General features: G+C 71.5%; 4 protein-coding genes across 4 annotated transcripts; 2 read left to right on the forward strand and 2 right to left on the reverse strand.

Annotated features, from left to right (window-relative positions):
- Nucleotides 1-2502: 2502 nt before the first annotated feature.
- LOC115603582 (interleukin-12 subunit beta-like) lies at nucleotides 2503-4215 on the forward strand. The gene is made up of 5 exons (XM_030475526.1): nucleotides 2503-2842; nucleotides 3130-3238; nucleotides 3320-3501; nucleotides 3576-3724; nucleotides 4054-4215. The coding sequence occupies exons 1-5, from the start codon at nucleotides 2503-2505 to the stop codon at nucleotides 4213-4215; spliced, it is 942 nt and encodes a 313-aa protein (XP_030331386.1).
- A 926-nt stretch (nucleotides 4216-5141) lies between these two features.
- Nucleotides 5142-6622, reverse strand: LOC115603598 (alpha-internexin-like). Its single transcript, XM_030475555.1, has 3 exons — nucleotides 6161-6622; nucleotides 5525-5649; nucleotides 5142-5451 (listed from the first exon to the last, which is right to left on the reverse strand). The coding sequence occupies exons 1-3, from the start codon at nucleotides 6365-6367 to the stop codon at nucleotides 5400-5402; spliced, it is 384 nt and encodes a 127-aa protein (XP_030331415.1). The 5' UTR covers nucleotides 6368-6622; the 3' UTR covers nucleotides 5142-5399.
- Nucleotides 6623-7513: 891 nt separating this feature from the next.
- Nucleotides 7514-11388, reverse strand: TLX2 (T cell leukemia homeobox 2). Its single transcript, XM_030475527.1, has 3 exons — nucleotides 11007-11388; nucleotides 8433-8670; nucleotides 7514-7730 (listed from the first exon to the last, which is right to left on the reverse strand). Exons 1-3 carry the CDS (start codon nucleotides 11386-11388, stop codon nucleotides 7514-7516), a joined length of 837 nt encoding a protein of 278 aa, XP_030331387.1.
- A 7170-nt stretch (nucleotides 11389-18558) lies between these two features.
- On the forward strand, nucleotides 18559-21870 carry PCGF1 (polycomb group ring finger 1). The gene is made up of 9 exons (XM_030475552.1): nucleotides 18559-18895; nucleotides 19492-19597; nucleotides 19686-19838; nucleotides 20297-20368; nucleotides 20569-20677; nucleotides 20860-20893; nucleotides 20993-21079; nucleotides 21439-21519; nucleotides 21691-21870. The coding sequence occupies exons 1-9, from the start codon at nucleotides 18800-18802 to the stop codon at nucleotides 21736-21738; spliced, it is 786 nt and encodes a 261-aa protein (XP_030331412.1). The 5' UTR covers nucleotides 18559-18799; the 3' UTR covers nucleotides 21739-21870.
- Nucleotides 21871-23814: the final 1944 nt, after the last annotated feature.

The following is a 23814-nucleotide window of genomic DNA, read 5'->3' on the forward strand; positions in this document are numbered from 1 at the left end:
ACAGAATTGGAGTGCCTCAGCACCCTCACAGGGAAGAATTTCTGCCCCAGAGCTCATCTCAATCTCCCCTCTGGCAGGTTAAAGCCATTCCCCTTGGCCTGTCCCTACATCCCTTGTCCAAAGCCCCTCTCCAGGTTTCCTGGAGCCCCTTCTAGGCACTGGAGCTGCTCTAAGGTCTCCCCTTCAGGAGCCTTCTCTTCTCCAGGCTGCCCCAGCCCAGCTCTCTCAGCCTGGCTCCAGAGCAGAGCTGCTCCAGCCCTCGCAGCAGCTCCGGGGCCTCCTCTGGCCTCGCTCCAGCAGCTCCACGTCCCTCTTGTGCTGCTGCCCCAGAGCTGGATCAGGACTGCGGGGGGGGCTCCCCAGAGCGCAGCAGAGGGGCAGGATCCCCTCCCTGACCTGCTGCTCCCGCTCTGGGGGTGCAGCCCAGCACACGGGGGGGTTCTGGGCTCAAGCGCACAGTGAACCCGGGTCATGGGGAGCTTCTCCTCACCCAGCACCCCAGGTCCTTCTCCTCAGGCTGCTCCATCCCATCTCCCCCAGCCTGTTCGGTGTGGGGGTTGTCCTAACCCAGGAGCAGGACCTTGCCCTTGGCCTGGCCGAGCTCCATGAATCCCACTCCTGTCCTGGCTCACATCACCATGGCCAAGGGCTGAGCTTCTGCCTGGGGGCTGGATCCCATCACAGGTGCTGTGCTCCGAGTGCTGTGCCTGAGCCCTGCGCCAGGATCGGCCCCTCCTGCCATGGGTGCTGCATCTCACCAGGCACCCCCCCACCCCGTCTCCCTCCTTCCCTCCCCGCAGCCCACACATGGGACTTTGCTGTTCCAGGGAAGGGGCCTGGAGGCTCCGTGGCCCCGTCCCCGCCGCAGCGCTTCGAAGGTCACCCCCCCCGCAGCCTTCTCCGAGCCCGAGCTTCCCCTTCGCTTTCTAGGAACTACAGAACCGACATGGCCGGGAGCGGCGGGAGCCGCGGGAGCAGCGGGAGCAGCTCACACCTCCCCGCCCGGGGGTGCCTGCCCCGGTATTGGGGCTACTCCGTCCCCTCTCCCCATGCCAGTTCCCTGTGCCCTGCCGGGGAGAGCAGAGATACCCCCCGTCCCTCAGCCGTGCAGAGGGGCAGGCAGGATGCCTGTAGGAACAGGAAAGAGGAGGCTGGTGGCTGTGGCTTCCTCTGACCCCACATCCCTGTACTGGAACAGCATCCCATGGGATAAGTGGCCGGAGCAGCCCTGGGAGGGGAGGGAAGGGGTGAGACACCCCGAGTCCCTGCAGGGACCAGCTCATCCCCCCGTTGACCCACCACAGCCCCACTGGCCAGGGCCATGCACCGCACCGGACCCCGGGGCAGGCTATGGTCCCTTCCCCACGCTCCAGCCCCTGCTCCCGCTGGGGCTGTGGGTGCTCCGTGCGGCACACGGTGATGGGCAAACCCTCGCTCCTGGGGTTCCCTGTGCGGGCTGGGTTCACCCGGGGCTCCGGCACCAGCCCGGTGCCAGCGCTGTCCCTGCGCCCAGCAGCTGCCGGTGGGGGCCCGTCCCAAGCCGCAAGCGCCGGCGGCGAGTCCCGGCGAGGGGCCGGGGGCTGAGCGGCCCCGGAGCAGCTCCACCCAGAGCGGCTTTTCTCCTTTCTCCTCTTCTGAGAACCCGGGGCTGCGGTTTGGCCCCACCTTGGGGCAGTCCCGAGGGGTCCCGGCTCCCTATAAACCGGCCGCGTGTGCCCCCACCCCAGGCTGGACCCCCCGGAGCAGCGCACGCTGCCAGAGAGGTAGGCACAGCGTGAGGTGCCGGCGGTGATGGGGGTGCTGGGGGATACCGGGGGTGCTGGAGGTATTGGGGGGTCTGGCACTGCAGCCCAGGTCTTTCGGGCACCAGGGAAGGTGCTGCCTGGGGAGACAATGTAGCCCCTGCTTGGGGGGCATCCAGTGGGGCTGCAGTGGGAAGGGTCGGGGTGTCCCATCAGCGTCCAGCCCTGTGGGGGGCTGCCCCACACTGCATCGCTCCTCCAGGGCCGCGGGGTCCTGCTGCCTGCACCCCAGATGGGCCGGCTCCTGGGGTCCGGCTGCCCCCTCCCAGCATGGGGCTGCCCTTCCCCTTCCCTCTTTTCCTTCCGCAGATGCTGGTGCTGGTGGGGCTGTTGCTGTGCCTCTCTCCTGCGGACGCCCTGAATGCCTTCCCCCCAAAGTGTGAGTCCTGCCCTGCCAGGGACCGAGGGGGTGCTCGGAGGGGAGACAGCCCGGGGACCAGGGGGGAGCACCGGGACCCACACGGCAGCTGGAGGGAGCAGGAAGCTTCCGCATCCCACGTTCCTCTGATATGTGGCAACACCAGCTTGGGTCGCAGCAGCTCTTCTGCTGGGGTGGAGGGTTAGAAGATGGGCATGGGAGTTATGGGGGGGTGGGAGCAGGGTGATGGGGCAGGGAGATGCATGTGGGGTGCAGGACCAGGGCGAGGATGGACATGGGTTCATGGGGGAGGGTGAGGACCATGGGGAAGGATGGGCCTCGATGGACCTCCGACGTGGTGTGTCAGGACAAGGGGGCACCCAGCCCCATAGTGGCATTGGGGACGGGCTGCACCCACCAGGGCCCACCTCGAAGCCCAGGTTCTGCCTCTCGTCTCCAGTTCAGGTGGGGAAGCTGGATGGGGACGTGGTGGTGAAGTGCAGCACCACGGAGCAGCGGGTGACCTGGACACAGAACGGGGAGCCGGAGCCCATGGCCGAGCTGGTGGCCGAGGGTCAGACCCTCATGATCCTCGGCTTGGACCTGCCGGCCACGGGCAACTACAGCTGCTGGGCAGGGAGCGTCCTGCTGGACTCCATCTACGTGGTGGTCACCAGCACCCGTGCGTGCGGCAGGGCTGGAGGGGGGTGTGATAGGGGGCGATGGGTTTGATGAGGGTGATGGAGGGTGGTGGGGGCTATGGGGGGTGATGCGGGCGATGGGGGGTGATAGGGGCGATGGGAGGGTGGTGGGGGGAGATGGGGATGATGGGGCAGGGGGATGCAGGGAGCTGGGGTCAGGCTGGGCACCAGGAGATGCTCGTGGACTGTGGATGTTGGTGCTGGGGGGTGGGGCACGGGCAGCGCTCCCGGCCCCCGCAGCTCCCGAGCTTCCCCTCGGCCCCGCCAGGCGAGGAGGGGGTGAACGTGTCCTGCCAGGCTGAGTCCTACCGCGGCTCCTTCCGCTGCTCCTGGGCCGGACCCCGCTCCGCCGTCTTCCGCGCCCGCCTCACCCACAGGTGGGTGTCTCAGGGACCCCCAACCAGCCCCATGGCCCCATATCCCCTTTGCCCCCCACCCTCACGCTGCTCCCCCCGCAGCGATGGCTCTCTGGGGGAGTGGGTGCCCGCATCCCGCCACCGTGGTCGGTTCTACGCCAGTTTCGTGGACCCCTTCTTCTGCCCCTTCGCCGAGGAGCTGCACCCGCTGCGGCTGCAGCTGGAGGGGCTCTCGGACACCTCCTACATCAACTTCTCCAGCCACTTCTTCATCCGCGACATCGGTGAGTGGGGCCCGGGGGGAGCCGGGTGGGCCCGGGGGCGCTCCGCCCGGTGCTGAGCCCCACTGTGCCCGCAGTGCGGCCCGACCCACCGCAGGAGCTGGCCGTGCAGCGGCGGGGGGAGCAGCTTCACCTCGCCTGGGCCCCCCCGGCCTCCTGGCCGCTCCCCAGGTCCTACTTCGCCCTCCTCTACCGGCTGCAGTACGAGCTCCCCAATGGCACCCAGGTAACCGCGGGTGGCCCTGGCCAGCCTGTCCCTATGTGTGCCACCCCGTGTCCTCACTATTCTGTGCCCACCCTGCCCATTCCCACCCACCCCACTCCCACCCTGCCCCATTCCCACCCCAGCCTGGGCTCTTCCTTCCACCCAGGGGTGCCGTTAGGGACAGGGACTCGCGGGGGCTCAACAATGGCCCCCTCCTCGTTATGCTGCTCCTCTCCTTGGGGTGATGAATTGTCACCCCCAGCTGTCCCCTCTGCTCCCCCCAGCGCTGCTCACACCAGGCAGTGGCACTGCTGGGGCCCGGGACGTGCTGGTGTCCTGTCCCTTCGCAGGCTGACACATACGTGGAGGGCGCAGAGGAGACGTGGCTGCGGGACCGCGCACGGCGGGTGCGCATCAGCTGCCGGGACCCCTACACCAGCCCGGCCTGGAGCCCTTGGAGCCCCTGGCACGGCACCGGGGCAGCCCAGCAGCGCCGGCTGCAAGCACCCTGAGCCCACCGTGGGCACCCTGAGCCCTTGTGCCTATCCCCTGCCCCACTGCACCTCCGTGTGCCCGGGGGCATGGGGGTACCCCAGGGTGGCAGCAGCCAGCACCCAACACAGACGTTCTGGCCTCTTGGAAGAGGCCTTTTATCTCTATTAAAGACTGGGTTTGGCTTTCCCACCACAAACGCCATTAGCCTTTGTGTGGGGTGCCGGATGCCCTGACCCCACGGCCCAGGCAGGGCTCCTGCGCTCAGGGTGCCCAGACTGGCCCCTGCCCCATGGGGGTCAAAGGCCTATGCCAGGCTCCTGCTGCCCCACAGCTCCCAGAGGGTCCCTGCTCCCACCAGTGCTGGGCTCGCCCATGGGGTCAGTGCCCACTGCTGAAAACAGGCGTGTAACACACGTGTGCACACGTGTTCCAGCCCACATCAGTGGTCATCCCCATCCCTGGCTGGGGGAGGTCCCCAGAACCTTGCCCCACTGGAGCACATGGACACCTTGGACCCCCTATTCCTCATCAGCACCCCCACATCTGCCAGATCCTTTCTGGGGGTTGCAGTGGGCCACATCCCCAGCCCCAGGGGCAGCATGTGCTGCCCTACACCAAGGAGTTGTGTTGTGGGGGGCAGCTCCCATGTCCATGTCCTGGGGTGCAGGATCCCTGCCTGAGTGCCAGTCCCACGGCAAGATGCAGCCATGGTGGCGGGGTCAGGGTCCACCACCAGCACCGGGGGAGCCTCAGCTCCCACTGGGGCACAGGTCTCCTTGCCCCATGGGATGCCCGTCCCGGGGTGAGGGGTTGCAGCCAGGCGGGACAGGCTCAAAACCCCTCATCCGGGTGGGTAGCCCCACAGGACACGGCCACAGCACCCTCGGACCCTGACTACGCAGGGGGGTGCCCCCGGTGCAGCGCCCCCCACAGACGGGCCGGCTCCGGGTGATGCCACGGGGCTTTATTGACACGGGCCGGGGCCCCCCCAGCCCCGCTGCTGCTCCGGAGAGGCTGGTGAATGTGCGGCCCCGCGGGGGCTGGGGGGTCCCGGGGCGGGGGAATGGGAGCCCGGGGGTCCCACGGCACGGGGGGGGCAGGAGAACCGGGGCTCTGGGGGTCCCGAGAGGTCCCGAGGGGCGAGTGGGGGCTCGGGGGACCCCGAAGTGCAGAAGTCCGGGGTCGGGGGCCCGGGGTCCGGTCACGGCGGCCCCAGCCCGCCCAGACGCAGCTCTTCACCCTCCAGCATCTCCCTGCAGAAAGACAGGCCCGGGCTGAGCCCCGCGCCCCACCGACGGCCCGACCCGGCCCCCCCACCCCGCGTACCGGTACGCGGCGATCTCCGCCTCCAGCGCCATCCGCAGCCGCAGCAGCGCCGGGTACTCCCGCAGGCACCGGAGCATCTCCGCCTCCGCCTCGCCGATCTCCCGCTCCAGCTCCGCCACCCGCTCCTGCGCCCGGGCCGTCAGCAGTGCCCGGGACCCGCGGCCCGAGACCCCCCGCCCCGGACCGCGGCCCGACCCCCGGTCCCGGCCCCCGCCGGACCCACAGAGCCCAATTCAACCCCCAGACCCTGGCCCCGCCCCTCCTGGACTTCTGGCCCCCTGAACGGACCCCGGACCCTCATCCGGACCCCGGACCCTGGCCCCCGCCCCGGACAGGCCCACAGACCGCGGCCCGACCCCGGATACCGACCCGAGCCCTGCCCCGCACGGACCCCTGGACCCCCGAACGGACCCCCTGGTCCTGACCCGATCTCTGCACCCCGCTCCCACCCCCAGCTGAACGCCCTCATCCCGACCCCCATCTCCTGCCCCACTCGAGCCCCGCCCCCCCTCCATACGAATCTCCAGCCCCAGCCCGGCCTCTGCCCAACTCGCACCTCCCCAGCCCCATCCCGCCCCCCTCCCCAGCCCTCCGGCTTCCAGACCCCGCCCCCCAACACCCCCCGACCCCCCATACCTGGTACTTGGCGACCTCCCCGCTCCGCCGGTCCCGCAGCCCCTCCAGCCGCCGGTGCAGCGCTCCCACGGCCCCGCGCAGCGCCTCCACCTCGGCAGCGCGGGCTCGCAGTAGCCTCCGGTAACCGGCGGCCTCCGCACGGGCGCGCAGCACCGCCTCCCCGCCGCCCCCCCGCCGGTACCGGGGACAGCCCTCGGCCGCGCTCATCCCGGCGATTCTGCGGCGGCGCCGAAGCGGTTCCACCCCCGGTAAAAGGGGGCCGCGTCACGGAACCGCAGCCAATCCCGGGGCAACCGGGTCTGGTTGACCGCCTCCTCCCGGTAGCAATGGGGGGGTGCGGTAGGAACCTGCCCCGCGCCCGCAGCCCCTGTCGGGGCTCCCACCGGCCCCGTGCGGCGGCTGCAGCACCATGGACAGCGGCGAGGGGTTGGGGGGGTCAGGGTCAAGTTTAAGGTGAAAGTCATGGCTATAGCCCCCCCATTCCCCTCCATCATCAACCAGGAGCTGGCCCCGGGGGGGCTGGGGGCCCGGGCAGAGTTGGGGGGGGGGGGAACAGAGCAGGGGAGGGGTCCCTGGTAAAGGTGGGGGACACTCGGGGGGTTCCCGGGGAAGTGGGGGGCTATTTCGTGGAGGGGGGAGTCAGCCCCCAGATCCCCCGGCTCCCCACAACCGAGCAGTGTGGGGGGAGTGAAGGGGATTCGGGGGGGCTGGTGAGATCCTTGGGCACCCCGAGTCCATCGCAGGGTGCTGTGGGGGCAGGTCCACGCCCAGGGCTGCAAACCCGTAGGTGCAGGGAACCGGGAGCACCGGGGGGGGGCACAGCCCGGTCTGTCAGTCTGCCCCACTGCTGGGGGCCGCAGGGCCAGGTTCAGATCCGGAGCTGCCAAACTCCAGCTGGGATAAGGCAAAGGTGTGCGGGAGCTGCAGACCCACCATAGCTGCTGGCAAGGGCAGGGGGGGCCCAACACCCGGAAGGGGGGGGTCCTAATAAGTGTGGGATGGGGACTGCAGCTACCCTGGGGGAGCCAGGTCTGGTCCGACCATGAGAGCTGCTGATGGGTGGGCATCAGGTCCTGAGTGGGACCCCCCGAGGGGCCTCTGGGGGGGGGTCTGAGCTTGCAGAGGTGGGAGGGGCCCAGCCCTGGGCTCCCCAGGGGGTCCCGCAGTGGGGGTCCAGGCAGCCTTGAGTCCAACCACAGCAGCACGTCCCCTAACCGGAGCTGTGGGGTGGCTGTGGGGCACCATGGTGGGGGTGGGGCTGCCGACAGTTGGGGGTCCGGCAGCAGCAGCCCCATCCCTGCCATGGGCTGGAGGCACCAGGCTCAGCCCCCCCCGGGCTCCCACCACCAGTCCTCACACCACAGAGGCCACCCCCGAGACAGACGTCACCTTGTTGTCCTCGGCCCAGGGCTGCAGGTTCTGCAGGGCATAGAGGGAGGAGTTGTGCATGCAGAGCGGGTCCTGGGGCAGCGGCTGGCTCAGGCTCTTCTGGAAGGCCTCTTGCTGGAGGTGCAGCATCAGGCGGTTGGCCTGTTGGCGCTCGGCCTCGCGCTCCTCCGCCGTCTGCCTCCTGCCGGCACACACGGCACGTCCGGCACTGCCACAGCCACCGCTGCAACCGGTGCTGCAACCACTGCCACTGCCACAGCCACCACTGCAACCGGTGCTGCAACCACTGCCACTGCTACAACCACTGCCACAACCACCACTGCAATCAACACTGTGGCTGGTGCAACCGGTGCTGCAACCACCACTGCAACCACTGCCACAACCACCGCTGCAACGACCGCTCCCGCAGCCCGGCCTCCCTCGGCACCACCCTGTGCCGGTGTGGCAATGTCCATGGTCTCTACCCTGCAGCCCGTCCCTCCCCCGGCACTGCTGTGTGCTGGTGTGACAGTGTCCTGCAGCCTCCCAACACATTCCTTCCCGATGCCGGCACCACTGTGTACTGATGCAGCAGCTCTCTGCAGCCTCTGCCCTGCAGCCCCGTCCCTCTTGGCACCACTATGTGCTGGTATGGCAGTGCCCGGTAGCCTCTGCCTGCAGCACCTCCTGCTGCCAGCACCTCTGTGCCCCAGTACATCAGTGCCCCACAGCCTCCACCCTGCAACCCCATCCCCTTGGAACCACTGTGCACCGGTGCATCAACACCCCACAGCCGCTCATTACAGCCCATCCCTCCCTCGGCAGCGCCGTGCCTCAGCCATGCCCAGGGGATGCAGCAGGGACGGGGACCCTGCAGCGGCCGCCCCGGTGCCGTCCCCGTTACCTCCACTTGGTGCGCCGGTTCTGGAACCAGGTCTTGACCTGAGCGTCCGTCATCTTGAGGGCCTTGGCCAGGGTGGCGCGCTCGGCCGAGGCCAGGTACTTCTGGCGGTGGAAGCGCTTCTCCAGCTCGCAGATCTGCCCCCGGCTGAAGGACGTGCGCGGCTTCTTGCGCTTGGGCGGCGTCCGGTTCTGGTACGGGTGCCCGATGCGGCGAGTGGCCGCGAAGGGGGACAGCGCGGCTGCGGGAGAGCGGCGTGAGGGCAGCGCCCCCTGCCCAGCGCGGCGCCCCCTGCCCAGCGCTGCCCCCCCTGCCCAGCGCTGCCCCCCCTGCCCAGCGCGGCGCCCCCTGCCCAGCGCGGCGCCCCCGGCCCAGCGCTGCGCCCCCTGCCCAGCTCTGCGCCCGGCGGGCAGGGCCCGGCGCGGGCAGGACCGGAGCGGGAGCAGCCGCGGGGGGGGATGCTCTCGGCCATGGGGATGGGGAGCTCTGGTGGGAGCCACCTGTGCTGCCTGGCAGAGAGTGGGGAGGACGAGACCCCGAGTCGTCCCCACCGGCTCAAGCAGCCCAGAGACACTTGGAGCAGCTCAAGATGTGGTGGGAGGACCCATCCCCACCCCATCGCCATGCCCGATTGCTGCCCCAGCCCGGCAGAAGGGGACCGGGGCCGGTGGGGATCTGGTCCCACAGCCAGTGAGGGGCTGGGGGGGCTCCAGCAACACAAACCCACCCTCCCGGGGAACTGAGCCCTGCCACAGCGCTGGAGGAGACTCCATGGCGCTGCCAGGGCTCGCCGGTCCTCCCAGTGAGGAGACAGGACCCCAGGAGCCATCAAGAGGTGGCCGGTGTCTCTATGCATGTGCTGGCAGTGTCCAGCCTCGCCACCACCAGCTGCCAGGTACCGGGGAAGGGGCTGTGTCTGCGTGGCCACAGCGTGAGCCGCTGAAGCCGTTGCGCCACATCCCAGCTCCGGTTGCAACCGGAGCCATGAGGGAGCATCGGGACAACAAAGCATCATGGAGGAAGGTGGGATCGTGGCGTAGCTCCAGCTCCTGCAGCTCCCACAGCCCATGGCCAAGCCTTTGCCAGTGTCAGCACCACATGGGCAGGGCTGCACATGGCCGGGCCATGGGGCCACCATGGGCCCCGGCACAGCACAGGGATGTGTAGCAGAGCCCACAGCAGCTCAGGGACACTCCATGACCCCGAGATGCTCCATGTGGCAGCACCGGTGCAGGGGCAGCCACGCAGCCGGGGGGGACGGGGGCCCCTCACAGGGAGCAGCCCATGGGCCACCCCATGGCCCCGGTGCTGAGTGATGGCTGCCGGGAGGGGCCGCCCCGTCCACCCACCGCGGCGCCAAGGCGTGACCCGGGGCCAGCGCCTCGTCACTGCCGCCATGGCGGGTGGGCCGGGGGGGTAACCGGCTCTGCTGGTGCTGGGCTGGGCCTCCGCGGCCCCCGGCTCCCGCCCCGCACAGCCCCGGACCCCCCCGGCCCCGGCCTCGTCCCCTCATGGAGCCGTGCGCTGCGGACGTGGCAGCGCCGCCATCTTGGGAAGGAGCCGGGATGAGCCAGATGAGCCAGGCCAGGGCTCCCCAGCACTGCATCCACAGCACTGCAACCACAGCACCATAACCACAGCACGCCATCCATGGCACCCCTACAACAGCACCCCAACCACGGCACTCCAACCACAGCACCCCAAAAATGGCACCACAACCACAGCACCATAACCACAGCATCCCAACCATGGCACCCAACCGCAGCACCACAAGCACAGCATCCTAACCACAGCACTCCAACTACAGCATGCCAACCATGGCATCTCAACCGTGGCACCCCAACCACGGCACCCAAACGCAGCGCCACAACCACAGCACCCCAACCACGGCACCCTAATCACGGCATCCCAAGAACCACACTCCAACCAGTGCACCACAACCACTGCACCCCACACCTTCTCCTCTGGGGTGCACCAACCAGCACCATCACCCCAGCACTGGGTGTTCGGCCCCACCAGCAGCACCAGGACCCCTGACCATTACTCCAACACCTCACCGGCACCCACCAGCCCAGCCTCTCCCACAGCACCGGCACTGCGTCCTGCTCCCATGGCCCCAAAGGGACCCTCTGCGACCCCACAGCGGGACCCCGGAACCGACGGAGCCCCCACCACGCACCTCGACTCCCCACAGCCCCCCGCAGCCTTCCCTTGACGGTGGGACGGGGTCGGCACCGGGTGCCGCGGGCCCGGGGAAGCGGCTGGACAGAGAGCGGAGCCTGAGGCCGGAGCACGGCGGGACCTCACGGGTCCGCCCTGAGCCGGATCCCGGCCCGGTCTCTGCCCAGAGCCGCTGGAAGCCGCTCGCCGCGGGCCCCGACGGTGGCCGCTTCCCACGGGGCGCCCGTTGGAGCGGGGCGGGGCGGGAGGCGAGGACCTCGCGGTGCGGGAACCGGCGGAGCCCACGGGAACCCCGGCCGGTTCCCGCCCCGCGCCGACGGAAACGCCGGAGCCCCGGGCAGCCGTCGGAGCCGCCAGAGCCGCCGGTAGCCGTCGTATATCGCCCGCCGCGCTCACCTGAGAGCCGGTCCTTGGCGATGCGGCGCGTCGTCTCCATCCAGGGGAAGGTGAGCCCCGAGAGCCCCGGCACCGGCGGCGGCGCGGCGGTCGGCGGGGCGGGCGCGGGCCGGTGCGCCGGCACACGGATGACCCCGGCGGGCGGCGCGGCGGGCGCTGGGGTCACGTTGACGCTCACGTTCATGCTCATGTTGAGGTTGTAGGAGCCGAGCGAGCAGGCGGGGCCGTAACCGCCGCCGTAGAGCCCGTAGTCGGGCTCCGCCGCCCGGGCCGGGCCCGCGGGCTCGGGGCCACCGAGGATCTGGTCGATCCCGAAGCTGATGGGCTCGTGGGGCGGGGGGCCCGAGCCGCCGCCCTCCCGCGCCAGCGCCGCCGCCTCCATGCCCCGGCCGCGCTCAGAGCCGGCGGGGCGCGGGCATGGCCGGGGGGCGGCGGGGGGCGGCGGGAGCGGCGGCGGCGGGAGCGGGGAGGCCGGTGCGGGCCCGGGGCAGGGGCCGGGTGCGGGGCAGGGGCCCGGCGGCGCGCGCTTTTCTGCCCCGCTCCATCTGGACCTGCCAAAATCCCGACCGCCCGCGCCGTGATTGGCGGCCGCGCCCCGTGATTGACGGCGCCGCGGCCCCGGGGGGCGGGGGCTCGCGCGTCCCGGGGGGGCCCCGCCCCGCCCGCCGCCCCTCGGGGCTCGCGCACCGGCTCCGCCGCCGCCCCGCGACGGGCGGAACGGGACCGTCGGGCCCCGAGCGCTCGGCGACCCGCCCGGTTCCCCGGGACGGCCCCGGCCTGGCCGCGTTCCGGCCGGCTCCCCGCCGCCGGGGCAGCCACCGGACGACGAAGGAGCGGTGCGGGGCCCGGAGGAGAGGCCGCCGCCGCGGTACCGGGCAGGAGCGCGGCGCCTCTCCTTGCCCCCGGGAGGATATGGCGGCGTCGGGGCGCCCAGCCCGGCCCCCCTCGTCCTCCCGGGAGTACGGAGCCGTTATCCCGGATCTCGGAGCGCACGGACCCGCACCGCGCCCGCCGCTCTCGGGGCGCGCAGGCTCCTATCCCGCAGCCGCCGCTCTCCGGGCGCACTGAGCCCGATCCCACCGACCCCGTCCACGGCCGCTCCCGGGGCACGGACCCGGCTTTGCCCCGAGCCGCCGTTCCCACGCCCCGGACCCACCCGCCGTTCCCGGCAGTAGGGGCCCGCGCTCCCGGTGACACGGATTCCGGTTCCCCCTACCCGCCGCTCCCGGGGCACGGAGCCATGCGGTACGAACCCCGCTTCCCCGCACCCGCCATTGCCGCTAGCGCGGCCCCCGGTTCCCACAAACCCGCCATTCCCGGGACACCGACCGTGGTCGCGCCGATCTTCCCTTCCCGGGCCATAGATCCCGTCTCCCCTGGACCCGCCGTTCCCGGTAGCACCGACACCCTGTTCCACGGACCCGCCGTTCCCGGGTGATGCACCCCGGTGCCCCCAACCTGCCGTTCCCGGGCGCGGAGCCCGAACCGGCCCCGTCGGGACGCTCGCACCTGGCTCGCAGGACCGGGCCCGGCCGCTGCCCCACCGGCTGCTTTCCGGACGGGCTCGGCCCCGGGCTGTGGGTCCCGGTAACGGCGACTATCGCGACAGCCGTGCAGCGACCGGTGGGTCCGGCCAGTGGGGTGGCCCCGGGGGTCGGCGCCGACGGTTCCTGGGCTGGGGGTCACGGCTCCGGGGCAGCGGGCGGCGGGGGTGGAGCGGGCGCCCGGTCACCCTGGCGCCACCGGTCTGGGGCAAATGACATTACCGGGGCCTGCGCCTGTAAATCACGGCGGCACCGGGAGCTGCAGCTGCTGCACCGGGGGCACCGGCTGAGCTGGACCCGCTGCAGTACGGGGTGATCGACCCTGGGGCGCGGGGACACGGGAACGGGAGGTGCAGGGGCACCGGCACGAACACCTCCCGCAGCGGTGCACGGCCCCGGCACACGCATGTGCATGGCACAGCTCTGGCACACACATGTGCATGGCATGGCCCCGGCACACGCATGTGCATGGCACGGCTGCACACGGACAGGCTGCACTGCACGGGTGTACATGTACATGCACACACATCCCTCAGGGCACGGCACAGCTGCGCCGGCACACACAGCAACCGTGTGCACACACATGTACACACATGTACACGCATGTTCGTCCCTCCAGGCCCAGGCTGCTCTGCTCAACGCTCGTGCCGTGCCGAGCTGGCCGTGCCCGCATCCCACCATAGCACCGGGCACCCCACGGTACCACCGGGCAGGTGCGGAGCTGCCTTTTTCCATGCCGGGGCATTTCCCTTCCCGCTCCCCCGAGGGAGCCCTGTGCCAGGCGTGCGGCTCCCCGTGAGCCTCGCCAGGGACGGGAACACTGAACCCAGACCCACGGCACCGGGGCTGAGTCCCGGGAGCTTCCCGGCTTTTTTTGTTCTTGGCTTGGCAAGTGCCGGGAGAAACCTGCCCCGTGCTCCCGCTGCGGCATTCCCGGCTGGAAGGAGACACTGCTCCCGGCCTGCGGCAGCGAAGGGGCTCACAATGGCCTGGGGCACAGCCAGCACCGGCAGTGGTGGTAGTGTTAGTGCTGGTGTTGGTGCTGCTGTCGGTGTTGTTGGTGTTGCTTGTGGTGCTGGTGTTGGTGTTACTGGTGTTCGTGCTGGTTCTGGTGTCGATGTCGTTGCTGGTGCTGGTGGTGTTGGTGCTGCTGCTGCTGGCCCAGGCCCCCAGTGCCCGCCGGGGCCGGGCGGGACCAGGCTCCGGGCGCCGGGAGGAGGCGGCAGCGGGTTAATTAAACCCGGAGCAGCGGCAGATGTTGCTGTGCCCGGGGGCTGGAATGCTGCCGCTCCCGGGAGATGGATTGGGGGCAGGTGACGGCTCCTGCCTGCGCACACCGGCTCTGCCGGGGGGAGCTCACCCCCCCCCGGCGGGACCCCGGCACTGGGCACACGGCGGGGAGAGCCCCGAGGGAAGAGTGCGGGTGCTGGGGTCCCCCCTTCCAGGGACCCGCTGTCACCTCCTCCTGCCCTCTCTGCCCGTGCCTCTCAGGTCCGCCTGCTCCTGGGGTCCCCAGAGGAGGGGGTCAGGCCGGGTCCCTGCCCCTACCTCCCCCCAGCGAGGAGCAGGGTGAGGACTGGGAGGAAAGGGAGCCCGCAGCACAGCCGCGCAAACCCACTCCTCGTCCTCCAGCCCCAGGGTTCTGGCGTGTGTCACCCTCCTGCCCATGGGGCTGGACCCGGGAGTCTTCCGGGGGCACAGGGGACACATCCCTGTGGCAGGGACAAATGGAGGGGACACAGCTCCCCGCGTCGGCCACAACACTGGCTTTGCCCACGTGTGGGTACATTGGGGTCCGCAATGGGAGTCCTGTCCCTGCATCCACCCCGGGAGCTGCCAGAGCTCCTGCAGCCCCACAACACCGGCCCCTTGGAGCTGCCAACGCAGCAGCGGAGCTTCCCGTCCCCGCGTGCGGCTGTGCCGGTGTCCCCGTGGGGCACGGAACCATCGCCGCGGGTCCCTGCGCGGCACCGGGTGGCACCAAGCGGCCGGGGCCTGGCAGGGCCCCACGTTCCCACCGGCAAGAGGCTGCCGAGCCGCCCGCTCCCGCCCGCATCACCCCCCCCGTAATCTCATTACCGCTGGACGTCCCCTTCTTCCTCCCGCTTCCCCCCAAACCCGCTGGCAAACTGTAGGGACAGTCAGCTCCTCTCCGGCTGCTGGGTTAATTCTGGGCTAATTAGATGAAGCCGGCCCAGATTGGATTACTTTGGCCTGCATTTGGTCCTCCAGTCCTTGGCTTGCAGCTCCCGGGGGAGCTGCTGGCGCCTCCTGCCTCAATCAGACACTTCTTAACCGCATGAAACGCTCCCGGTGCCCCCCGCCGCGGGCGCCGGCACCCGCCGGGTGCGTGGGGTGACGTGGGCACCAGCCGGTGGGCTCGCTCCGCACCCCGACCCACCGCAATGGGGCTGGGATGGGGTGGGATGGGGTGGGATAGGGCTAGAATGGGGCTGGGATGGGCTTGGATGGGTTGGGATGGGGCCGGGATGGGGCTGGGGTGGGTTTGGGGTGGGTTGGGATGGGGCTGGGTTGGGTTGGGTTGGGATGGTGAGGTGCTGCCCCATCAGCCAGCCCATGGGCTACCAGGGCCACAGCCGAGTGGCCGATGACCACTGGCGGTTGAGCAGTGTCCTCAGGGAGGAGCTGGCTGCGGTGGGGACGCGCATGTGGCTGCATGTGGCAGCCCCGAGGTGCTGCCCCTGGGGGGGTCCGGGCAGCCCCTGCCTGGTGTGTGTGAGCCCCCCACAAACCCATCCCCGGCCCCGGCTGAGCTGGGTGCAGGAGGCTGCGGGGGGAGAGGCAGCGGTGCCCATGTGGGGAGGTTGTGGGGAGCCCTATGGTTGGGGGGCACCTGCCATGGGCAGCTCCAATGCGACCCAAGGTCTTCAGTGGGGCGATGGCATGGCCGGGAGGGTGGGAGATGAAGCGGGGGATAGGAAGGGGCTGTGGGAGCCCAGGGCATCCGTGGCCATGGACCCCCCCTTTGGCTGCAGGCAGGCACGGACAGCTCCGGCCCCGGAGCACCAGAGCCACGGGCAGGCACACCGGGATCCTCTCCCGTCCTCCAGTCTCCGTGCCCAGGCGTTCCCGTACCCCCATCCCAATCCGACCTCCCCCGGGGGGTCCTGCCCGGGGCTGCCCGTGCTGATGGGTGCTGGTGGGTGTCGGTGGGTGCTGCCAGGTGCCGGTGGGTGTCGGTGGGTGCCGTTGGCCGTGGCCGCGGTTGCCGCGGGCCGTTGACAGGAGCCGTCGCTCAGAACCTCGTTATCAAAGGCCGAGGGCAGGTAATTGGATTCTGCAAATGCACTCGGGTGCATTAGGCAGGAGTTCAGTCCATAACCACCCCCCGGTGCAGCGCAGCCCCCACAGCCCCTGCCCGCCCCGGCACCGGCACCCGGCTCGCCCCCACGGCTCTGCACCCCGTGGAGCTGCGACCTGGCGTATGGGGCCGGTGCGGGGCTGGGACAGCGGCTCTGGCCATGGGGACATCAGGATGGGATCCCAGCTCCAGCGGCTCCCAATATGGGGACTCAGGGCTGGGATCCCGGCTCTGCCGCGGTGCAGTGTGACCACACTGGGGGACGCGGCACCAGGACCCCGGGGTGGGGTTTGGGGTTCTGTGTCCCCGCTGCTGCCCCCCGGGTCCCTGCCCGCTGCCCTGCACCCACGGCGGCCACGAGCGCGTCCGGCCTCAGCCTCAGCCCCGCTCGGCCCCGGTGAGGCTCCGGCCGGGAAGGCCCCAGTTGGCGTTTACCGGCAGCCGCCGCGGAGGCCCCAGCGCGCGGAAATGGAGCCGAAAGTGGGAGCTGGGGCCGCCCCGGCATTAATTATTGACGGGGAGATGGAGCCGCGGCCGCGAGAGTGCGGGGGGGGCGCGGCCCCGGGGCACCGGCTGCGGCCCCGGGGAGGGCACCGGCACCGCTGGAGGCGGCCGGTGCGAGGGCACGAGGGGGGCGGCACATGTGGGTGTCCTTGCGGGTGACAGCGCGCGGGGACCGCGGCTGCGGGTACCGGGGGTGTGCGCGGGGACTGTGCACGGGGGGGGGGGTGAGGTGATGGCGGGTGCAGCGCGGGGCGGTGCTGGTGCTCGGTGCTGATACTGGTACCAGTGGCCAACACGGTGCGGTGCTGGTGCCACTGCAGCGCTGGTGCTCAGTGCAGGCCGGTGTTGCTGATGGATATGGTGCGGTGCTGGTGCTCGGTGCAGTGCTTTACTGGTACCAGTGGTCAACATGGTGCAGTGCTGGTGCCGGCTGCCAGTGCCGGTTCTTAGTGCTCGGTACCGGTGCCCAGTGCCGGGTGCCCGGTGCTCGGTGCCGGTGCTCTGTACTGCTGCGGGGTGCCGGCAATGAGGCCGCCGCCACGCCCGAGGCCCGCTGGCCCGGCTGTGACCCCGCCGCCCCTCCCCGGAACGGCTCCGGGCAGGACAAGCAGGGCCGGGCCCGCCCCAGGCGCGGGGTCACCGGCCCCGGCCCTCGCCCCGCGGCGGGGCCGCACTGGAGGGGCGGGCGGGCTGCCCCGGTCACACCGGGGAGGGCTGGTCCTGCCCGCCCCTGCCCGCGAGGCCCGGCACCGGGGAGGGGCCGAGCGCTGCCCCCAGTGGGACCCCCGGGGCTGTGGCTGCTGGGGCGGGACGGGGGCTGGCACCAGGGGGGGCACCGGGGCTCGGCCGGTACCGGCTGCAGCACACGGGGCCATGGGCTGGGCGGCTGGACTGGGATGCACTGGTCTGGCTGGGACTGGAGGAGCTGAGGTGACGGGGCTGCGACACGGGTGCTTGGACTAGGACTGAAACCAGGATCGGGACCAGGACCGAGGACCGGGACCCGCAGCAGGATCAGGATCAGCACCGGGACCGGGACCAGATCCGGGATCAGGATCGGGACCAGGACCAGGAGCGCCAGAACCGAGGAGGGCACCATCAGCGGCTGCCCGGTGCCCCCGGGGCTGCCGGCGGTACCGGGGCCGATGCCGGTTCACTCACAGCCGCCGTTCTTGGGGGTCCCACACGCTCGGTGGCGGGCGCACGGCCGGGTCCCGGAGCCCCGGGAGCTCCCACCACCCCGGCCGGTGGGAGCGGGCTGCGGGGGGACGTGCCCGGCGGGTACCGGGGTCTCCCCCCGAGGCAGAACCCCCCCTCCAGCGCCCGGCGGGTGCAGGCGGCCGTTCCCCCCCCGCCGCCGCCCCGCCGTCTCCCCAGGCGGCACTTGCTGCTGGGATTGGAGCAATAACCGTTAACGGTAACGAGCCATTACGGCCCCGAGCGGCTTCTGCTTTGCATTAGCGGGGCCGCGCTTCCCCTCCAGAGCCCTGATCCCATCACCCCATTAGCGCGGCTCCAGGCACCGGCCGCCCGCGCACGGCGCCCCCCCCGGCATCCCTCGGGACCCGCATCCCGGCACCCCCCTGCACCCGCATCACGGTATCCGTCGGTACCCCCGGTACCGCAGCATCCCGGTATTCCCCTGTATCCCCGGCAGCCTGCACCCCCAGTACCCCGGTATCTGCCGGGATCCCGCACCCCAGCACACGCCGGTACCCCATCCGAGAGCCGACATCCCGGTACCTCCGGTATCCCACCGTACCTCGGTGCCCCTGGTACCCCCCGCTACCTCCGGCACCCTGTCCGGGACGCTGCACCCCGAGCACCCCCGTTACACCGACACCCCGGCACCCCCGGCCGGTACCCGGCACCCCGGGGGGGAACCTCGGCTGGAGGGGGGGGGGCTCCGGCGGCCCCGAGCGGCTCCGGGGCCGAACTGGGACAGGGGGTCACGGCCACAGCGACCCCCCGGCGGGAAACCGCGCTCCCGGCACCGCGGGCCGGGGGAGGACACTGGGACCCCCGGACCCCCCCGGGGCCTCCGGACCCCCCCGGTCTCTCGCGGTGCTTTGCCGCCCCCTGGCGGCGGCCCGCGCACACCACGGCCCCTCAGCTTGGCTCTGATTGGTGGCGGCTGCTGTCTGTCAGCAGAGCGCGCCCTCCTATTGGCCACCGGCGGGAAGGGGGGTGGGACAGGCGCACACCCCGTCCGCCGCAGCGGGGCCGCGGTCTCGGTTACCGGGGCCTGCCCCGGGGCTCGTGCCCCGCCCGCCCCCGGTGCAGGCCCCCCCCCCGCCGCGCCCCGGCGTCAGCACGAGAGAGGGTGTTAACGTGAGCGCCGTTCCCGGCGTGCCCCGCGGCGCGCGCGGCCGTCTCGGCGCAGAACCCGGAAGTGCTCGCGGGGGCGGAGGGGAGGCTCCAAGATGGCGTCGCCTCCTCAGGGGGGCCCGATGGCGATCGCCATGCGGCTGCGGAACCAGCTCCAGGCCGTCTACAAGATGGACCCGCTGCGCAACGAGGCGAGCGCCGGCGGCGGGGGGGGCACCGGGGCGGCGGGAGCGGGGGCACCGGGCCGCGCATGCGCCGCCGGAGCCAGGCGCCGCCAACGACCGGGGGCCGCGGAGCCGCGCAGGCGCCGTGAGGAGACACTGCGCATGCACCGCGCCGGGGGCTGGGCGAGGGGCGGGGCCAAGCGCTGGGGGCGGGGCCAAGGTGATTGAAGCCCCGCCTTGGCCCCACGGCGGGAGCGGTGGGGCCCGGTGGGGCCGGGCTCGGCTCTAGGTCAGGGAGCTGTACCGGGGTGTTCACCCCAGCCCCGTCCCCCCAGCCCATCCCAGTGGCAGCTCCACTCTGGGTCCTGAGGCTGAGCCATGGGCGAGCCCATGGGTGAGCTGGGGCACGGGGTGAGGCTGAGCACAGGGCGGCTCTGGGGCTGCTGCCCCACAGCCGAGGGGTCCCTCCATCCACACTGGGGGGAGCTGCCATGGCCCCATGTTCCCTGCTGGGCTGTCCCTGGGGGCTGCCACTGAACATGGGATGGGCAGAGGAGCTCTGTGGGGCAGGCAGGGGCTCTGTGGGGCAGGCAGGGGCTGGGTGACGGTGACAGTCCCCGCAGGAGGAGGTGAAGGTGAAGATGAAGGAGCTGAACGAGCACATCGTGTGCTGCCTCTGCGCCGGGTACTTCATCGACGCCACCACCATCACCGAGTGCCTGCACACGTGTGAGTTGGGGGGTCCCCCCGGGACAGGGCCCTCCCCGTGCCCCACTGACCCCCCCGTGCCCCACTGACCCCCGTGCCCCTCTGGCAGTCTGCAAGAGCTGCATCGTCAAGTACCTGCAGACCAGCAAGTACTGCCCCATGTGCAACACCAAGATCCACGAGACGCAGCCGCTGCTCAACCTGAAGCTGGACCGGGTCATGCAGGACATCGTGTACAAGCTGGTGCCCGGCCTGCAGGAGAGTGCGTGGGGCGGGGGGCACCGGGGGGACGGGGTGGGGCTGCGGGAGGGTCTGTCCGTGGGTCGGGGTCTTCAACCCGCTGCTGCTGCAGCCGTGGTGGCTCCTGGAGCCTGGCTGGGGAGTGCGGGCACAGGGACGGGGATCGTCATGGAGAATGGGCTCTAGGTGGGACAGGGACAGTGCTGGGGTGGAAGGGTCAGTGTGGGGGGGCTGTGGGGCGCTGTCATGGGGGGTGTGGGGCCTGTGGTGTATGGGGGGCACAGCAACCAGTGTGGGACCTGGTGCCCAGCCCCACAGCAGTGATGGGGACAGATGAGAGTGGGGATGGGGATGGGGCTCCCAACATGTGGGGGGGCCCATGGAGACCTCAAGGGCACAGAGAGGCCTCCGGGGTCCCCCGGGCTGGGCTGGGCAGGGCATGGGCCGGGGGTCCCTGCTCAGCGGCCGCCTCTCCCGCAGGTGAAGAGAAGAGGATCCGGGAGTTCTACCAGTCCCGGGGGCTGGACCGGGTGTCCCAGCCCTGCACCGAGGGTACGGGAGCGGGGGGGGCACCGGGTGTTCCAGCCCTGCACCGGGGGTACGGGAGCGGGGGGGGCACCGGGTGTCCCAGCCCTGCAACGAGGGTACGGGAGCGGGGGGGGCACTGGGTGTCCCAGCCCTGCACCGGGGTACGGGAGCGGGGGGGGCACCGGGCACGGGCTGACCCCGGCCCCTCCCGTCTCTGCCCCCAGACCCGGTGGGGGGTGACCCCATGGGGCTGCCCTACAGCACCTTCGACCACTCGCGGGCGCACTACTTCCGGTACGACGAGCACGTCTCGCTCTGCCTGGAGAAGCAGAGGTGAGGGGGCTACCGGCGGGGGCACCGGGGGAGCCCTGGGGCAGCACCGGGCACGGCAGTGGCCATGCCCATGGTGGAATAGGGGTCCTGGAGGGGTGCTACTATGCCCCTCCACCGGGGTACCCCCTGCACCCCCCCCACCGGGTACCCCCTGCAGCCCTGCCCCTTCTCTTCCCCCACAGCTCCAGCAAGGACAAGAGCAAGGCTGTGCTGCAGGTGAGTTGGGGGCTCAGCCCCATGGCACTGCCCCTTCCCGGGGGGGTCAGGGGGTGCCGGGGCCTCAGCACCCATGTCCTGCCCCACTGTGCCCCACAGCACAAGTACGTGAGGTGCTCGGTGCGGGCACAGATCCGGCACCTGCGGAGGGTCCTGTGCCACCGGCTGGGGCTGCCTCTGCAGCACGTGAGTGCGGGCACGGGGGGGGTCCCCTTCCCCGGCCCTGGGTGGGGGGCACTGGGTTGGGGGTCCCGGCTCCCTGGATGGGGGCCCCGGGTCACAGGTTGGGGGTCTTGGGTCCCAGTTCAGAGGCTTTGGACTCCAGGTTGGGGGTCCCGAGCCCTGGGTTCGGGGTCCCAGGGTGGGGGTCGTGGGCCTTGTGGGGGGTTCTGGGCCCCGGATTGGGGTCCCAGGTCCTTGGGTTCTGGGTCCTGGATGGGGGCTCCGGTCCCAGATTGGGGGTCCCGTTTGGGTTCTGGGGTCCCGGTTGGGGGTCCCGGGTCCCGGTTTGGGGGTCTGGCCCCCCCCAGCCTCCCTGTCCGTAGGTGCAGATCCTGTTTGAGAACACGGCGCTGCCCGACCACATGACGATGAAGCAGCTCTGGCTCTCGCACTGGTTCGGCAAGGTGGGACCCCCAACCGGGACCCCCAACGGGACCCCCAGCGGGCGGGGGGGGCTCAGTGAGTCAGTGATGAACGTCACTCACTGCAGCGGCGGGTTGGGATGGGGACATGGCCCGGGGGGTCTTGGGTCCCCCCCACCTCAGGCCCCCTCGACCCCCCCTTTTGCCTTGCAGCCCGCGCCCCTCCTGCTGCACTACAGCATCAAGGACAAGAGGAGGTAGGGGCTGGGGGCACGGCCCTGTGCTGCCCCCCCCGCGCCCCTGTGCCCCACAGCACCCCCCCGCACCCCACAGCGCCCCCTAATTTAACAGCCCTCGTTCAAGTCTATTTTTGGAATAAAACTGTGGAAAATGCCCCCCTTGTCCCTGCTCCAATGTGGGGGGTGGCGGGGGTCGCTACTGGGGGGAAACTTGGACCCTGCTGAGCCCCCCCTCACCTCTGGAAGCTGCTGCTTTGGGGGTGCTGAGACATGGGGTGTACGATGGGGGTGCTGGGGGGGTCCTAGCGAGCAGATGCAACATTGGGGGGGCTGTGCTGTGGGGCTCGGGGAGTGCAGTACGGGGGGGGCTGTGCTGGGGGGTGCACTGGGGATCGGTGAGTGCAGCGCTGGGGGGGCTGTGCTGGGGGGTGCAATGGGGATCGGTGAGTGCAGTACGGGGGGGGCTGTGCTGGGGGGTGCACTGGGGATCAGTGAGTGCAGCGCTGGGGGGGCTGTGCTGGGGGGTGCGCTGGGGATCAGTGAGTGCAGCGTTGGGGGGGCTGTGCTGGGGGGTGCAATGGGGATCGGTGAGTGCAGCGCTGGGGGGGGCTGTGCTGGGGGGCTCGGGGGTGCAGCCCCTCCCCTCTCCCCACACCCGCTGTGGGCGCGGGGCGCATCATCCCCGTCACGGTCCCGTCGCATGTCCCGGCCCCCCCCGTGCCACCGCCGCGGCCCCCCCGCTCCCAGCGCACAACGCGCCGCGCTGGCCCCGCCGCCCCTTTGCTGGCCGGGGCTGGGGGGGGGGACACGGGGCCCCCCCGCCTCTCAGCGCGTCCCTAATGAGCCGCTAATTGCGGGGCAGCACCGCACCAGCTGGGCCGCGGCACCGCGGGCGGCAGCTGCCGGCGGGGGGCGGCGCGGGGGGGCAATGTGGGGGTTCCCCTCCCCGGCCCGGCCCCTCGGTGCGGGGCTGGGACACGCTCCTCTCGCTCCAGCGCGGGTCCCGCTCCCGGAGCCGGTGCCGGTGGATGCGCCGTAGGGCAGGGGATCGGGGGGGCCCCGGGCGGGGGAGCACCGGTCCCTGCCCCGCTCCGGCCCCCCCGCACGGTGACGATGGGGCTCCCACCGTGTCCCCCAGCCCCGGTGGGAGGGGTCGTGCCCCCCCACCCCGGGTCCCCCCGCCTGGGGATACAGGAGCCATGGCCTGGCCCCCCCCGGCTCCGCACCGCGGCTGACCCCGGGACCCCCGCGCCGGTGCCGCCGGTGGCGGATCCGGTTACCCCAGCTGTCGGCCATCCCTCACCGTCCCCCCGCGCCTAGAGCCCCGCTAAGGACGTGCTGAAACCCGGGGTCAGCGGGACGGGACCGCACCGTGCGTCCCGCGGCGGGACCCGGGGCAGGGCGGGAGTCCCGGGGCGGGGGACGCTGTGATCCCCCCAAGCCCCATGAGCACCCCAAGGTCGGGGGAGGGTCCCCGTGCTGGGTCCCACCAGGCAGCCCTGGTTTGTGGGGCCCATCGGTATCCGTCGGCACCCCGTGTCCCCCCAGCACCCACCGAAGCCCCTGCGGACGCGGGGTGGGAGTGCGGGGTGGGGGCCCCAGGCGGGGCAGCGTGGCAGCGGGTGGACAGACGGACGGACAGACGGACGGAGGGATGGAGGGAGGGAGGGATGGCGGGACGATGGCAGGATGCGGGGTCGGGCGGGGGCTGTCCCCGCCATGTCTTTCAGCAGCGGCTCTGGCAGCCGGTTCCAGACGGCGGAGCAGGAAGCGGGAGCGGGGCCGGGAGCCCCCCGCGCCCCGCCATCCCCGCGCCCCGTCACTTATCAGCGCCGGCCCCTAATTCAAACCAACTGCGGGGCTGACGTTGGTAAATGAGCCCCCGGCGAGGCGGGCTCGGGGGGGCCGGGGGCAGACCCCGGGTGCGGGGGAGCGGGAGGAGATGAGGGGTTCAGAGGGGAACCGGGGGTGCGGGGGGACTCCAGGCAGCCGTGGGCAGCGGGTTCACAGGGGGAGCCCGGGGGGCAGGAGGAGCCCAGTGGGTGCAGGATGCTCTTGAGGGTGCAGGACGGTCTCAGGGGGTGCAGGATGATCTCAA

This window comes from Strigops habroptila, chromosome 7, assembly GCF_004027225.2.
Source record: "Strigops habroptila isolate Jane chromosome 7, bStrHab1.2.pri, whole genome shotgun sequence".
Classification (NCBI taxonomy): Eukaryota; Metazoa; Chordata; class Aves; order Psittaciformes; family Psittacidae; genus Strigops; species Strigops habroptila.

Coding starts and splice junctions, on each gene's coding strand:
- LOC115603582 (XM_030475526.1), top strand. CDS start 2,503: ATGGACCTCCGACGTGGTGTGTCAGGACAAGGGGGCACCCAGCCCCAT. Junction 3,239..3,319: donor CGCGCCCGCCTCACCCACAG/GTGGGTGTCTCA, acceptor CTCCCCCCGCAG/CGATGGCTCTCTGGGGGAGT. Junction 3,725..4,053: donor AGCTCCCCAATGGCACCCAG/GTAACCGCGGGT, acceptor GTCCCTTCGCAG/GCTGACACATACGTGGAGGG.
- LOC115603598 (XM_030475555.1), bottom strand. CDS start 6,367: ATGAGCGCGGCCGAGGGCTGTCCCCGGTACCGGCGGGGGGGCGGCGGG. Junction 5,650..6,160: donor GGGAGGTCGCCAAGTACCAG/GTATGGGGGGTC, acceptor GCCCGGGCGCAG/GAGCGGGTGGCGGAGCTGGA. Junction 5,452..5,524: donor GCGGAGATCGCCGCGTACCG/GTACGCGGGGTG, acceptor GTCTTTCTGCAG/GGAGATGCTGGAGGGTGAAG.
- TLX2 (XM_030475527.1), bottom strand. CDS start 11,388: ATGGAGGCGGCGGCGCTGGCGCGGGAGGGCGGCGGCTCGGGCCCCCCG. Junction 8,671..11,006: donor CGCCAAGGACCGGCTCTCAG/GTGAGCGCGGCG, acceptor GCTCTCCCGCAG/CCGCGCTGTCCCCCTTCGCG. Junction 7,731..8,432: donor AACCGGCGCACCAAGTGGAG/GTAACGGGGACG, acceptor GTGTGCCGGCAG/GAGGCAGACGGCGGAGGAGC.
- PCGF1 (XM_030475552.1), top strand. CDS start 18,800: ATGGCGTCGCCTCCTCAGGGGGGCCCGATGGCGATCGCCATGCGGCTG. Junction 20,369..20,568: donor GTCCCAGCCCTGCACCGAGG/GTACGGGAGCGG, acceptor CTCTGCCCCCAG/ACCCGGTGGGGGGTGACCCC. Junction 20,894..20,992: donor AGAGCAAGGCTGTGCTGCAG/GTGAGTTGGGGG, acceptor TGTGCCCCACAG/CACAAGTACGTGAGGTGCTC.